This window comes from Pagrus major, chromosome 20 (genome assembly GCF_040436345.1).
Source record: "Pagrus major chromosome 20, Pma_NU_1.0".
Lineage (NCBI taxonomy): Eukaryota > Metazoa > Chordata > Actinopteri > Spariformes > Sparidae > Pagrus > Pagrus major.
The window spans coordinates 10518513-10534561 of NC_133234.1; the positions used below are offsets into that span (position 1 = coordinate 10518513).

General features: G+C 43.4%; 1 protein-coding gene across 5 annotated transcripts in view; it reads left to right on the forward strand.

The window, feature by feature from the left end:
• Window positions 1-13601, forward strand: part of arhgap17a (Rho GTPase activating protein 17a) — a 34556-nt gene extending 20955 nt beyond the window's left edge. For 2 of the 5 annotated variants that reach the window (XM_073489133.1, XM_073489134.1), the window contains 11 exons: window positions 182-309; window positions 2641-2752; window positions 4098-4179; window positions 4347-4427; window positions 4511-4624; window positions 4828-4919; window positions 6532-6679; window positions 6984-7268; window positions 7961-8109; window positions 8761-9294; window positions 11040-13601. In XM_073489133.1, the coding sequence (XP_073345234.1) occupies window positions 182-309; window positions 2641-2752; window positions 4098-4179; window positions 4347-4427; window positions 4511-4624; window positions 4828-4919; window positions 6532-6679; window positions 6984-7268; window positions 7961-8109; window positions 8761-9294; window positions 11040-11200 (1886 nt within the window). In that variant the 3' untranslated portion in view covers window positions 11201-13601. Of the gene's footprint in view, window positions 1-181; window positions 310-2640; window positions 2753-4097; window positions 4180-4346; window positions 4428-4510; window positions 4625-4827; window positions 4920-6531; window positions 6680-6983; window positions 7269-7960; window positions 8110-8760; window positions 9295-9393; window positions 9416-11039 lie in introns of all 5 variants that reach the window. The other 3 variants (XM_073489136.1, XM_073489137.1, XM_073489135.1) reach the window with 2 other exon arrangements.
• The last annotated feature ends 2448 nt before the right edge of the window (window positions 13602-16049 follow it).

Here is a 16049-nt window from a genome sequence, read left to right on the forward strand (position 1 = left end):
AATCTGCCATCCAGAGCAGCAACAGCCTTGTTCAGAGTTGATTTTTTTAGATATTTATTTATTTATGCATACCAGCGTGGTAGACGGGGCACACAAATATTCTGCAACAGCTTCAGATTTGAAACAGTATGAATTAAATTAAAGTGTTGTATGGCTGACTCTGTCTCTTCTTTGTGTGCAGACTCGTGGACAGAGAAGCCTGCATTTGGCACCGGGCTGGACGAACACCTGAAAAGGAGCGGAAGAGAGATCGCCCTGCCGTTAGAGGCCTGTGTCATGATGCTTCTAGAGACTGGCATGAAGGAGGAGGTAAGAAACGGGGGAGGGTTATACAGGGAGAGGACAAGGAAATATGCCCTGTAGCAATGTGATGTACAGATTAGGGGTGTCACAGTTTCAATTTTGAATCGATTAAAATCTACTTTCAATTTCGATCATGACTTGGAAGCCAACTGGATAGAGTCAAACTGTTGTTGTAAAATACCCCTATCCTGGGGACCTCCGGCCCTGCATGTTTTAGACGTTTCTCTAACACACCTGATTTGAATGTATTGTTGTTATCAGGCTTCTGCAGAGATGATTATTCGAATCAGGTATATTGGAGAAACATCTAAAACATGCAGGGCAGAAAAATACTGGCCTATACTTTCAAGTGCAGTATTTATTTTTTTTACATTAATGTTGATTCATTTTAACTGTTTGCAGAAGGGGTTGCCCACTGTGACGACTACAAAATGAATTAGCACCCACCTCTGCAGCTCTGGAGCTTTTTATTCTCATTAGAACTGAAATTGTTAGTCAATGAATCCATCAACAGAGAGTTATTTTGACAATTAAGTGATCAACAGAATGCTACCAAATAACAGTTATGACGTAATGTCAAAGACGTGTATGTCCAAAGCTCCTGTGCTAGCAGTGTAAACACCAACAGTCCCAAGGTAATCTGGCTAGCTGCATGACTAACTGAGCTAACAAGCTAACAGTGATAGTCACTGTTAGCTTGTTGGCTCAGTTAGTCATGCAGCTAGCCAGATTAGTCATGAAATATGATATGAAATATTGTATAAACAGAATACAGTTAGCAGCAGTTAGCTGTTACTCTGGTGAAATCATGCCCCTATTTGTTGGGAGTATGAATTCAACAAGTGACCAATACTTACATATTTCACCTTTAAGTCATTTTGAAACAAAAATGCAAAAATTTGTTTTCTGTAATGGCTATTTTGAATACACAAGACATGAAGGTGGCAGCTTGTGCTCTGGGAAAATGTAACAGGCATTTTTCACTATTCTCAGACATTTTATTACAGACAATTATTCCAGTCAGTTTTATCAAGCTCGTATTCAGTGGCAGCTGTTCTCAACAGACAAGCAATGATAAAGCCTCTGTACGTTCTCTTCCCAGAACCAAAGTCTTTTTTCGCAGACAGATCTTTCCCTCAAAATTTGTAGGTGGAGACCAAAACTGAGCTCAAAGTAAAGGGAATTTTGGCCTCCAATGTGGATTCATCAGCCGGCTAAAGACACAACTGCTGTTTGCTAATAAATAATGTACCAACTTTTATCAGTTTTTACTTAAATTTGTCGCATTTTGCTTTTATCGATTTCAGAGTTTTTTTCTTGAATTTTCCTTTCCACTCAGGTATTTTATGTGCAAATTGAAAATAAGCTTAAAAAGATGGAAACCCATCTTATGTCTGGGCTGTTTGTAGAAGCCAATAACTCTATTGATGTCTGTGGTCAGTTGTTTTGCAGCTTGGTTTCAGCTTTAAACAATAACCAACCATCTGACATTTGTGATTTGCGTAACTTGTTATCTTTCTTTCAGCTGATTCCCTGTACAGTATTTCATAACACAGGATGAGATTTTGTTTGTTCAACTGACTTGACAGCTCTTGTGTCACCATGGAAGAAAGAGAAGTGCTGACATAGCTCATTAAATGTCACATGGAGCTGTGGCTGCGATTAGAGGCTCCATTGGTCATTGATATAATTGAAACCAAGCTGTAAATTGTTTGTTCACATGAACATCTTAAGGCGGACAGACGAGCTGTAAACAGGGGAAACTCCTGCATTTCCAAAATACTCTTCCAAAGAAAGTGTCACCCGTTATGCTGCAGTGCTGATTTATGAAATGTTTGTGATGTCCCCTCCCCGAAACAAATTTAGAATACAATAGAATCTACTTGTCTCCTGTCCATAAATCAGATTCCTGTGTGTGTGTGTGTGTGTGTTTGTGTGTTTACATGTCTGTGCAGAGAGAGTGCAAGTGTTAGCTGCAAAGCACATTATTTGTCTCCCTATTTATTCCCTGGTGAGTCCAGTCTGTGTCATTATGGTGTGAAGACAGCCTTTTTTTATGTGTCAAAGTAAAGAGCTTGCTGTGCTGTGAGTGGTGGGTGTGTTTGTTTGCCGATTTTAAGGTTTCATTATGTGCAGCTGGCAGGGGGAGTTTATGTAGTGGATTTATACAGAGCCTATCTGTAATTGAGCGGTAAGGAAGTGTGCGTGAGTGTGTACATTTCAGTGAAAGCACAGGGTTTGTGTGCGCATTGAATGGCTTCATGTATCTTTGTTGTTGCACACTGGTGATGTTACTGTGGTTTATTTGTCCGTGTGTGTTTGTGTTTTTTGTGTCAGGGTCTATTCAGGATCGCAGCAGGGGCATCCAAGCTAAAGAAGCTAAAGGCAGCGCTGGATTGTTCCACGTCGCAACTGGAGGAGTTCTACTCTGACCCCCATGCTGTCGCTGGTACGTCCCAAACCAGAGCAATAGTTAAAGAAAATGATCTTTTCGTCTTTATTTCAACTCATTCATTTATAGACATTAAAAGCGGAAACAGACAACTTTGTAACTTTCTCTCCAAGTGGTTTCCAAGTGGTATTTTGTTGGCCCTGCTGTCACAAAGACAACCTGATCACTAATGCTAGTAGCAGGAAAAAAACCTAGATGTTTGTTTCTTTTTTTCCTAGTTTCCTTGAGGCTGGTATTCTCTTCAAGCATTAGCTAGCAGTGGTGTTAGCAATTTGGCTACAGCTGGCAGTCCGACCACTGTGTAAAGCAAAAGACGACCGTAAGAAACCCCCATCTGGATGATATGATATAGGCAGAGTAAAACAGGTGGTTGTATTAGTAAGTGGGCAGGTGTTGTTACTTAGCAACTGGGGATAGCTACCAATAGCTACTGGGGAAAATGAGTTCTCTTCCTGTTTGTTCGCACGGTGGCAGCCACGTTTCCCTTTTGCCCTAAATCAGGCCTTAATTTGTCCTTTAAAAAATCCAGCCCGGTGGCAGGCAGAGAAGCATCGTATACTGTAAGTGACCTTTATTGGGAACCAATCTATACGTGTTTCAGCAAAAAAGTTGTCTATTTCCACTTAAAAATTTAGTAGTATTTGTGTTTTCTTGTCATCTCAGAATCTACAAGTCACAGTATTAGCATAGGAATTTCTCCCTTTGCAGAGAAACTGTTTCAGCTCTACTTGAAATCAATTGACCCTACCAAAGTCCAAAAGGACTGCCTTTTTTCCCCCCGTGGTCCAATAACAGTTAAGCGAGCTTAGTACCCCGATGTACCTCGATCAACTTTCCCGTTTACTGTTCAACTTACATGTTTAGAATAGAAACTTTCTATCTGGTTAAACAGGACCAGTGACGCCATGTTTCTTGTCAAGCTTGTCCAACCTAGCAGCTGTAACTAAGGGGGAGCAGGACTCAGGATCGGTCCATTAGTCGATCTATCAATGAGCTGTCAACGATGACGTAAATGATGATTAATGCTTTGAGTCATTTTTTAAGAATAAATCCAAATTCTCTTCAGCTTCTCTAAGGTGAACATTTCCTGGTTCCTTTACTCCTTTATGACAGTAAGCCAAAATCTTTGGGTTGTGGACAAAACAAGACATTTGAGGACGCCACCTCAGATTTGGAAAAAAGTGATCATCATTTTTTCAACGTTATGTACCAAACAATTAATTGATAAACGAAGAAAATTGACAGTTCGATCGATAATGAAAATAATCATTAGTTGCAGCTGTGATTTTAGGTGATGTTTTTTGCCAATCAATCAAAAATCTGTGTGAATATGTGGTTTCAGGAGCACTGAAGTCCTACCTGAGGGAACTCCCTGAACCTCTCATGAGTTACCAGCTTTATGACGATTGGATTCAGGCATCCAGGCAAGGCTCATAATATTATTACTGCAAGTGAAATGTACCAGTATTGAGTGAATCTGTCACTGTACAGCAAAGAGTAATGATAGGATAATAAATTTGGGACACTGGGCCGTCTGGAGACTGGACTAATAATGTGCTTTCAATCATCTTACATTTTCTCTCTTTTCCAGTGTGACAGACCCAGACAAGAGGCTCCAGGCACTCTGGATTGTTTGTGATAAGCTACCAAAGAACAACAAAACCAACCTGAGGTTAGTTCAGAGAAGTCATGACAGCAGTGCTTCGGTTTCTTCTGTTGCACCTGTGCTCATAAGCTACCATGTTTTTCCTGCAGGTATCTGGTGAAGTTTCTGTCCAAACTGGCTCAGGACAGCGAGGTGAACAAAATGACTCCGAGCAACATCGCCATCGTCCTGGGGCCCAACCTGCTCTGGGCCAAGACTGAGGGGTGAGAGAAGAAGATGATATTGCCAATACATTATTTCATGTTAGTTTAAAAACGAGAAGTAAAGTAATGATCTCCGAGAGGCGCCGTCCTAGTTCAGGGTGGTGGAGATTTCTACAAACGACAGTCTGTTATTTTAGCTTCTGCCAACAGCTCATTAAGCTAGAAAGCATCTCATTTTTGCTCATCTGTACGTGTCCACCCAGGAGTCTGGCTGAGATGGCTGCCGCTACCTCTGTGCACGTGGTGGCCATCGTGGAGCCCATCATTCAGCATGCTGACTGGTTCTTTCCTGAGGGTAGGTTCTGTGGATGTTGAGCTCAAAGGCTACAATGACAACTCATCAAACAGATGGCATATATTCCCTCAAGTGCAAAAGTACATAAACCAAAGTCAATGTACTTTTCTTATATCTATAAATGATTTACATTTATCTTTATGTCTTTATCAGGCTAATGGAAATCAGTCAACCTTTAGTCCCTGTATATTAGGCCAATAAGATGGTGGACTATCTACACTGTCATCAGCATAACTGACCATCTCTGGTGCTCATACAGTCAGGGATGAAAGTTCAGTGACTTGTGCTGCACTTCGGTTGATTCCTGGCTATTTATTACCTGTTGGTATGAGTCTAAGCATGACTCGAGTCCCTTATTTGATAGTTCCTCGCTCCTAGATCCTCACTTGAACCGGAAGTCATTGTGGTCCACTGTCTTGCATCGTTCGCAAGTTTTATGTTCTGTTTTCACCATTCAGTTCAAAATCTGTGTTAAGTTAAAGGACCACAAACAACTTTTTCCATTGTCAGAAAAACTTTATCATCACGATCTTTTATTGGCCGATGGATACAATTAAATTCAGGGAGAGACTTTGTCAGCAAGAAAACATCTATCATCATTTATTTGCAGGATTATTCATCGTCTTTTCAATTCAGTCACATTAGGCTGATCGATATTTTCCATAACTTGAAATAACAATGAATCCAGATGTATATAATGAATAAATAATATAAAGGCGCTCTGCCAGTAGAAGTGGTTGCTGTGCCTCTGAGCAGGACACAGTGCGTCTAAATATAGGCAAGAATGCAGCTTGTTATTCATGTGCAGTTGTTTGTTAAACGGGTAAGAGGCTGCAGAGAGAAAACACTGCTGCTCTGCACTGATAACTGTGCGCCCCTGTTAGTATGAGCGCATTAGTGCACGTGTGGGCTTCAAAAGTCTCTACAGCTGTTAAAGTCAACAGACAGCTGATCCAGCCGCGATCTGTTGCCGACATTACTGAAACCGACGCGACTTTGTGTGGCGTTAAAACATATTTCCTCGCACGGTTTCCTTGCATCTCCACGTATTCTCGTCGGGAGCGTCTCCTGTGATGGACTGTGAAAGGCGTTAACCCCACGTAAGAATAAGGAATATGTAGGAATGTATAGTGCTCATGCCAGTCGAGAACAAATAAAACTGAACATAAGAATCTTTCAAGACTGTCACTTGACTCTCTCCCCAGTGTTCATTTTGTTTTGCTAGGCTTTGCAGAGCATGTGTGACTGGTCATATGATGTCAGCTCCTCTTTACCCATAAAACCTTGTGTTGCGGGGTTGTTTCCTGAATTTGGATCATGTTACAAACCATCTAACAAGCTGCACCAGGGCTCACTTGGATGAACACCAAGCCCCTCATGGTCTAGTGTTGAATAAGGCTGTCCAGTCATCACATTTCAGGTTCTAAAAGTAAAAAAAACAAAAAAGTCAAACAAACATCTTCTTCATCATCTTTTGCTTGTGAGTGTTTTCAATTTGCTGTGTAATTCGACAAAGGAAGTGAAGTCCCCACCCCTTTCCTGCAGTACCCTTGTACAAGTTTTAAGGCTTTGGTTTTGGTTTCTGCAAATCTCTCCTCCTCTGCTCCTTCAGATGTGGAGTTCAATGTGTCCGGCATGTTTGCGATGCCCACACCTGCATCCAACCACAACAATCACCTTGACTACGACTGTGGCACCATAGAGAGGAAGAGGCCCATCAGCATGGTGGGACCGGAGAACGACACGACGCGCAAAGACAAGTAATGAACCTGGAGTGTCTCCTTGGAAACCTCCTTGTTTCCAAGGTTTCTCTGACTCATAACATTTCAACCCCAATTAATTGCTTTGGGAATAATTTTGGCTTTTTCTGGTCCCTTTCTTTTGCTTCTCTTAAAATCCGGGTACATTTCATAGAGTCCTTGTAATATGATCCTTAACACTGTTTTTAATAACTTCTCTCTGTGCTCTGGGATTACGGTGATTCTAATCTGTCACTCTCTGATCAAAGCTTCGGTGTTTTTGTTTTCTCCCCCCCCTCACTGTCTCCCCGCTCTCCCTGTGTAGCACCCCTAACAAGCACTCGGACCACACCCTCCGTAGAGGCAGTAACACCTTAGGTAGAAAGCAGCACACTTCACCTGCCTTCCAGCCTCCTTTACCCCCTGTGGAGGCTCCGGGGCAGGGGCACGTGGCCGGGCAGGTCCCCCAGCCCTCCGCTGAGCCCCAGCCCCAGCCACACGCTCCATCAGGGGGTTCGGGGCCTGAAGCTTCCCAGCATAGCTTGGCGCAGAATCTGGCTGCTCTGGCAGCCGCTCAGCAGCTTCTAGCCCAGCACACAGAGGAGCTCAGGTAAGGGCTGATCTCTGGAGAATGACACAGCATGCCAGACAAGAAAGATACTTTGAGTGGTGAGCTTATGGGAAGACATTAGTGCCTTCTCCCTGCACAGCTGAGGTCAGTCTGATCGAAGCGTAGTGGATTGTTAATGCATGCGTCACTGGTATCTTGCAGACACAGCCTCTTCTCGTGGTCACTTTGTGTTTCTGTAGAAAAACCACAAGTTTTCTTACACCACCACCAGTTCCAGCTATGCAGACTTGTCTAAGTTCAGCCCACAGACACGGCACAACAATGGCTTCTGTCATTCTCGCAGGGCCTCTTGACTTCCCATCCCTCCGCTTTCCTCCCCAAATCTCTGGAATCAGCAGGACCTTCACACTAACTGGCCCAAACTGCTTTGAAAAGGCTGGACATTGGTGCCTGTTATGCAACCACTGAAGGGTGTCTTTGATTTAGTTGGTGAAAGGACAACATTCATATCCAGACAGATAACGCTATTCAGCTCAGCATTCTTGTGGTCCCACAGACTGTTGGGAAGGTACTTTCAGATGAGACACCCAGATTAGTTTCTCGAGGTTTACAATTCTGCTCAAAGAATCACCAAAAAACCATCCGGCAGTGGATGTTGTTGTGTAAGCAGAGCCCAGAGTGTCAGAAAGCTTGTAGGTTTAAATTCTTTCTTTTTGTCTTCTTCCCCAAAGCAACCCAAAGCTGCGTGACTCCACGCCCGCCCAGACCCCTCTGCTCCAGAGGAACGGCTCTGGAGGTGGGGGCCAGGCATCAGGGCAGCTGGGCGCTGGGACTCCCGGGGCTGGACCCATGGGGCCCAGTCCGCATATGATGCGCAGAGGTAAGAGGACATTCCCATCATCCACACCATAACAAGTATTCAGTTGAAGTAGACTGAACACGAAGACGTTTTAAAACGTGTTTTACTTCCATTTTGGGAAATATCTCAAAATTCTTATCATTTTATGAGAAGCTAAGAATGTTAATCCATAAAGTAACTCCTCATACAGTGCTGTCACTGCTAAAACGTCCACACTCACAGCTCGTCCGTCATGCAGCTGCCAGACTGGACTGCTCTGATGGTAATTCCACTGTGCACTCACTATCTTTAAATGGAAAGATTCTCAGACCTTCTCGATCACTTACAAAGCGAGGCTTTTGTGTAATGCTGGCCTACATTTATGAGCTCCTGAGGCTTTATGAACTCAACAGTTCATCCTGATGTCAAAGGTAGAGCTAGCTGGCAGGGACACTGTTGATTTGACTATTATTTGATGCACAGTTTTGTTTTTTTTGGGCTCTTAAAGAAGAAGTTTGACAATTTGGGAAAAAGGCAGCCGTGTGTTGTGTGCGGTTGCTTTTACATTTAAAAGGTACAATATGTAAGAATGGACCTCCTGTTGAATTCATCTCAAAAAACAAACGGGGGGCAGCATACCACCAGTTTTCCTTTTTCCACCAATAATCACATGATTCACCATCATTTTCTCAGGTACCAAGAAGCAGGCTCCTGCCCCTCCCAAACCGACAAACCCTCCACCCAGCCAGCCCTGTAATTCATCCAACCACGCCTCCTTCTCAGGCTCCTCCCAGTCCCTCAGCCCCACCCCCAGACCCCTGTCCAGCCACTCGCCCACCTCGCCCACCTCTCCCACCTCGCAGCCATGTGCCACACCCAGACGCCACTCCAGTAACCAGCCCCCAATCCAGGCGCCCAGCCACCCGCCCCCGGAGCCCCCGACACAGGCCAGTCCTCCACCGCAGCCGGCGTCACTCGGCGGAGAACAGAGGAGCGCTGACCCCTCACCTCCGGGCACCCCGACCCCTCCGGACACCCCTCCTCCCTCCACCACCAGCCAGGATGCAGTCGCCCCTCCGTCCCCGTCTCCATACCAGTCGGGCTCGCTCCCCCGGCCACGGCCCGTCCCAAAACCCCGGAACAGACCGAGCGTCCCACCACCGCCGCAGCCCAACACACAGGCCAGTGATACCAACGGGATCTGCGCCACTGCGTACAAGATGATGGGTGAGTGTGGACTCTCATGTCACATGTTTTACTATTAACTCACTGCTCAGTACTAATGTGCTCTCTGTCTAACAGTCCTGCGTTGTAATACCTCCACAGGTTAAAGCTGCATTTGTACGAGGTTTGTTGTTAATTGACCTTTTCACTAGCAGCACCTGCACTCGTTGTTACCCATCACCACGGCCATTTTGGTTTGCCTGCTGCCTCTGTCACATATCATTTAGCTGGCCCTGATGCACCACTGTCACACTGTCACACAGCCCTGTTTGCTTTTTAGCAAGGGACCTTATCCTGAAGTACTCACAGTGTACAGATTGGACAAAGAATATGTGTAGAGCTTCAACGATTAGTTGATCAATGGAAAAAATAAATGCAGCCCCAGATGAGGGTAGGAACAGCTACTCCTCATACACTGTCTTCTGTATGTTACCTTGTTCCTTTACTGCTGCGCAGCATGTCATTATCTACTCACCCTCATGCTGATGGAAAGTCAGGTGAAGTTTTCGTAGTCCACAAAACATTTCTGGAGCTTCACAACAAAACAGCACTGCAGCGTTCTCCTAGACAACAGACTGGGAGACTTGTTTTAAAAGGTGAAAAGAAAATGTGTCCATTCAGTTTTCCAGAATAATCCAAGTCTCCAGAAGCCCCGAGATCCTAAATTGATTCGAAAAGTCGAACTTGTGCACCCACTTCAGACAAGGTGCGTGCTAACGCTTTTAGCTTAGCAGCTACATTGATGATTTTGGCTTGAGTAAGGCTGTAAACAATGTATTTTCAAATATATTTGAGATTTTTTATAGTCTATGAAAGTTCAACCGACTTTCCATCAGCATGACTGAATTTCCATTTTTGGGTGAACTTATCCTTTAATGGAATTAGCCACATCCTGTCAATACAGCTAAAATGTTTTAGTTGGTTTACATTTCTTCATATAGATATGATATTTTTCATGTGTAATATGACGTGTTGTTATCAGGGCTGTCATTTATCACGAGTCACTCATCTTCATTCACAGCCAGAGACTTGAGTTCTTGTTCTTGTTCTTTTAATCTGTGAATCATCTCATATCGTTTGTTACCGAGTTTTTAAGCCACTGTCGCTGTGACAAGCACGTGTAACCCTGACATGCATGTTTATAACTGGTACGCGCTCGCCTCGTCACTAACGTCCCGGCAGATCGACATGTTCACGGTGTACGAACAGCTCGTATCTAACGCACACGCACTTTGGGCTCTTATCTCAGGCGATGTGTTCACAATGTAAACTGGGGATTTCCAGCTCCATTTTCTCTGCTGCTCTCCTCTCACACTTCACATTTTCCATCCACTCTCACTGCTCGCTGCCTGTAGCTCAGTCTGTGGCTGAACACCGCCCCCTGCTGTTCAAAGCCCGACAGAAGAGCCGAGCCGCTGTGAGAGCTTATGGAAAATATTACACATCTGCATGGGATGGCATAATTACAGCAGCTTTCAATGTTTTCATACTCCGGGACGAGGCTGCATGTGTTTGTGATTACGGCCATTGTTCGTATACTGCGGACTTAAACAGCGTGTGTGTCTCTGTAGGATGTTTATGTAGCGCTCTGCATGCATGAGAATCACATTAACTTTACTTACTGACACAAACGGTAACCGAGAGGATCTTTTCTAGTCGATTTATTTCTATTCAAAGATCTTTTTGCGACAGAAAAGCCTTTTAAGGTGGTTCGATTTCTCCTCACTGTCTTTTCTCTTGCTCTGTAGACCCGGCGATGTCTTTCAAAGGGCTGAGTCGAGCGTTGGTCCCTGAGCTCGCTGTAGACCAGCAGCCAGCGACCTCCTCCTCTTCCTCCTCCTCCTCCTCCTCCTCCCTCCTGTCTCTGCCCAAAGACTGTGACCTGGACACCGAGAGCACTGTCCTATAAGGAGGAGGCGACGACACGCTCCGGTCCAGCTCCCCCACGCTTCTCCTCCTCCTCCTCCTCCTCCTCCTTCATCATCATACACACACCTCATTTAATCTGCCCCCAGAATAAACCTCTGCTGTTAGGATCTCCCAGTCCAGCCTGTATGAAGGACTGTAATGTGACGTAATGCTCCTCCTGGCAGCCACGATGGAGGTCAGCTACTCTCGGTAAACAGTGGTTATGATAGTTGATTGTGTTTGTGTGACTGTTGCAACAAAATTGAATAGTAATCGTTAATCTGTTGATTATTTTCTCAATTAACCGATTGGTTGTTTGGGCCATAAAATGTCCGAAAACGGTGGAAAATGTCCACGTTGACGTCCTCAAATGTCTCGTTACGTCCACAAGCCAAAGATATTCAGTTACCAACAAACAGGAGTAAAGAAACCACAAAATATTCACACTTAAGAAGCTGGAATCAGACAGTTTTGACTGATTGATCGATTATCAAAATAGTTGTTGATTAACTTAATAGTTGACAGCTAATCTAATCACCGTTGCAGCTCTACTACTTATTCGCATGCTAGGTAATGTATGTGGCCTTCACTGACACTTGTAACAGTTCCTACACACATATAAACATCCGTAAGTCAAGTTAGGTACATGTCAAGGTCAAAAACTCCTTACTGTCTTTATCAATAAGTTGTTTTTAAGCAAAAACACCCCAAAAAACGAGCACACGTGACGGGCATTTTTCAGTATTAAAGCAAATAATAAAATAATCAACAGATTTAAAAAAGCAGCTAAAAATCGGCAGGTAAAAAATAGCAACTTGGGAAAGTGCAAGTGCCATTTTCTTTTACTATTTTTGGACATTTTCCAGACTGAGAAAATAATCAGGAAACGGTGTTTAAACTGACCTCCAGCACCACGATCTTCTCCATGTTTAGCTTTCATTAGCCTTTAGGTCCTCAGAGTCCTCCTGACCTCCATCATGGTGCCAGACGCCTCTACACTGCAACACACACCACCGCCACCTCTGTCATTACAGCGCCCCCCCAACAGATCAAGCTCCAGACAATCAACAGCAAACAGCAGAGGAGTCTCCAGCAACGACGCATCGCTTTATAAATGGAAGAATGAGGGGAGAGACGCCAAAACATGGACTGACGAGACTCGTTTGGGATTTGGTGTGAGGGTTTCTTTTTTTTTTTTGTATTTTTTTTAATGTTGAAAAAAAAGGTCTTAGAGCAGGAAATGAAAAAAATAAAAGAGGAAATTCTACAGCGCAGGGCGGGAGAGGGGGAAAGTCAGCAGGTAGAAGTAGAAACCAAAACTGGCGCTTCAAGTGTAGCTGGTGACTGCAGGTTTCCAGTCGTCTCACACACTTTGATTATTCACCCTTTTTTTTTTTGTACGGATCTCCTCCCCCCCTCACTCCTGTATTTATTTACCGATTTCACAACACACATTCCCTGTGGCTTTGACATAATTAATGCAGTCTTTAAATGTAAATCATGCCTTATCGGTTCCTCCCAGGACCACGTTATAAGCATTATATATTTACTGTATGGAGGATATACTTGGCTCCTGTTACCACAGTATTTTTTCCAAGAAGCTGTCTTGGCAACGAGTATGTTTTTTTTCAGGGATGTAAGGAAGGTGATCGGACCCGTCTTGTGTGGTTGTGTAATTTAAATGTGTTTGGGTTGATTTCTTTCGGGTCTTCTGAGCAGAAGTAGCAGGGTGAGCCGCCCTCCCAGCCTGAACACGCTCAGTATTTTTCGCCCCTTTCAACCTTTTTTGTGTTCAAACAGGCTGCGTGTGAGTGAATGTAGCGAAAGGACGATTCTTACCAGCCTCTTCATCCCGAACAAAAGACGCGTAAACAGCTGATGTTGCACTTGGCCAACAAGTGGTTTCCTAGTGTTTTTTTTTTTTCAGTCTTTCCCACTGAGCTGAGCACAGCGCTGTGAAACCTCAGTAGTGATGTGGTGTCAGACGTTTGCCAGGTGAAAAGATTAAATAAATGCTTTGTTGTATTTTTCTGTGTAAGCTTTTCTTTTTTTTTTATGGCTTTTTGGATGTGTGAGCCAATATGGTACCAGTGGAGAAAGTGTCGGATGCTTCGGAGTTGCCCTGAAGTTTCTTTTTCAGAGACGATCGAGCGTTATGATCCCCTCCTTTTCTCTCTTCGCTCCCGTACCTTCGCTGCCTTATCCCTGAGCATCAGGAGCTTTCTCGAGGCTCCTCAAGACGAACAAATGCCATTAAACTAGAAATGATAATGCTGCGTTTTTAAGCTCATAGTTTTGTATGTATGCCGTCTGGTGAGCTTAAATATGGAATAAAAACATGTAATAAGAATGCTTGGTTATACCCCCTTTCCAAAGAAAATAAAGTATATGAAGAAACTATATCTGCTCGTCACTTCTGTGTTTGTGTATATACAAATATATAAGGAAAAACTGAGAAACCAATACTGATATTGTTGCCTCGAAGCTAATGCTAGAAAACTGTATGTGCTAATAGCATCTTAAAATGTTAGCATTTTTGAGTTGTAACTAGACCAAGGTTAGAGAGCCATGCTAGCAGCTCTACTTAGACACATATGAGCTAAATGCTAACTTTAGGGCGCTAACAATTCTGATGCTAAGCATGTATGTTTAACACCTTCACCATTTTAGTTTAGCCTAGCACGCTGACATTTGATAATAAGTGTGAAACACTTGGCCACCTGTCATACTCAAAACAAATAGGGGGCAGTATGTCACCCAAGTAACCGCTAACTGCCGCTAACTTTAGCAGCAATTAGCTAGTTAGCTCAGTTAGCTGTGCAGCTAGTAGTTGGGACAGGGAGCTCAGGCAACCAGGGAAATGTTGCTGTTTACATTGTTAGCACAGGAGCTTGGGACCGCGACCGGACGAGGCTAGCTGGTTAGCATGCTAACTTCAGTAACAGTAGATCTGCAACACTCTACACATACTTCATGAAGTAGAAACTTGTTTTTTTTGTTTGTTTTTTAGCTAGCAGCTCTATGAGGCACATCTGAATGCTAACTTGAGCATGCTAACATGCTCACGATGATAAAGCTAAACATGCTGATGCTAAACGTGTATGTTAACGGTTTTAAAAAATGTGTCCTTGTGGGGGCGCTAAAAGTCTGGGGAACACGAAACTGAACAAAAATCATCCTCTTGGGACCATGAATGTCTCTATGACATCGCAATCCATCCAATAGTTTCTGAGATATTTCAGTGGTGGAGAACTGAGCTGCTAGCATGTTTGAGAATCGCTAATTTGTACACAAATTTATAATTAGATGTCTTTTGTCTGACATCTCCTGACTTCTATATATTAAACCGTCAAATCCAGACCTAAAATAATCAGGTACATACAGTAAACAAGGAATATCACGTACTGTTACCAGAGATATCTATGCTAACATCAGAGGTTATTCATCAGAAGGCACAGATGAATCGGGCAGTTTCTACTTTCAAGCATGATATTTTTATAGATCAAAAACATATCCATCGTTTGAAAGCATTGAACGAAACATAAAACAAACAATCACAAAAACATGAGCAACTTCCCATGAAAACATATAAAACAGTTATAAAAGGGAACCTGTCGGCAACCGATAAATAAACCTAACCAGACTAACAGAAATGTATTTATTTCAAACTTAAATATCCAGGGAGGGTAAATGCTACCAGCTGCACATCTTAATACATTAACTGCACCAACATGCAATCGATCTGGACAAGAAAACACTGTTACCACACTAGTAGCAGCTAGGAATGCATTTTTACGAGGTAACACTCACCTCGTAAGCCTGACTAAAGCTGCGCATAGAGAATAAATCAGATGGTAATCTTCCTGATGACACTCCTGAATAAGAAAATAAATTAGAAGTTGGAGGACACACAAGCGTATAATACAAAGTGATGAGCGGTGCATAGCAAAAACAGTCAATTTACAACCTCAACAATAATTCATTAACATAAATACAACACAGCTACAGGTACACTGTACTGTAGATGAGTCATGAGATCACCAGAGAAGCAGGAAATGCCCATTTACAGTCGGATGTTTTTCTATTTATCCACATGCGTTTGATGTTCATTCATTCAGCCGTTTCACATTAAACCTGCCTTTTATCTCTCTGCACTGACAGCAAGTAGTTATCGCTCTAATTGTGGGAAAAAAAACAAGGATTTGCTATTCCACCCACACGTTTCATGAAACAGATGATTTTGGAGCCAACTTCGCACCATGTGCTGATGTAGTCAGTGTTACCGCACTGTGAAAGGTGCAACATTGTTCATTTGAGTGATGTTTTGCAAATAAATGTGTGTTGTCGAATACACTTGGATTTGATAAGTCTTAACAGGCAGGAGAAAGGCTGACGACAAAGGACTCAACTGTTGTTTTAGAGGATTCCCAGTTCACGTGCTGCAAACTGGCCTAACTGGACAGATTTCAGTGGTTATGATCGGGATTGAGCCCAGTTGGGATGCGATGAACCTCCGTGGATGACCTCGTGTTTGAGACACTCGAGAAAATGTAATGATGTCTTCATCATTGATTACACTTGTATGGGGAGCTGAGGCCAAAGTTAACCGCGACCACCTTCTGGTTCACGAGCAGCAATGTGGCTGCTGCAGTGTTTGTATGGACACGTCTCATCGGCATCTAGAAATGCAGAAAATTATGGAGAACAAGCCGGGGCGAAATAACTGACATTTTTTCAGCCTAATAGATAATTGAGAAATTTAACCACTGCGATGAATAATGCTGAAGTCAAAACACCACTAAGAAAGTCCACAAATCTAGTTGTGCAGAGTTTTGGTTTGCTTATTTGAT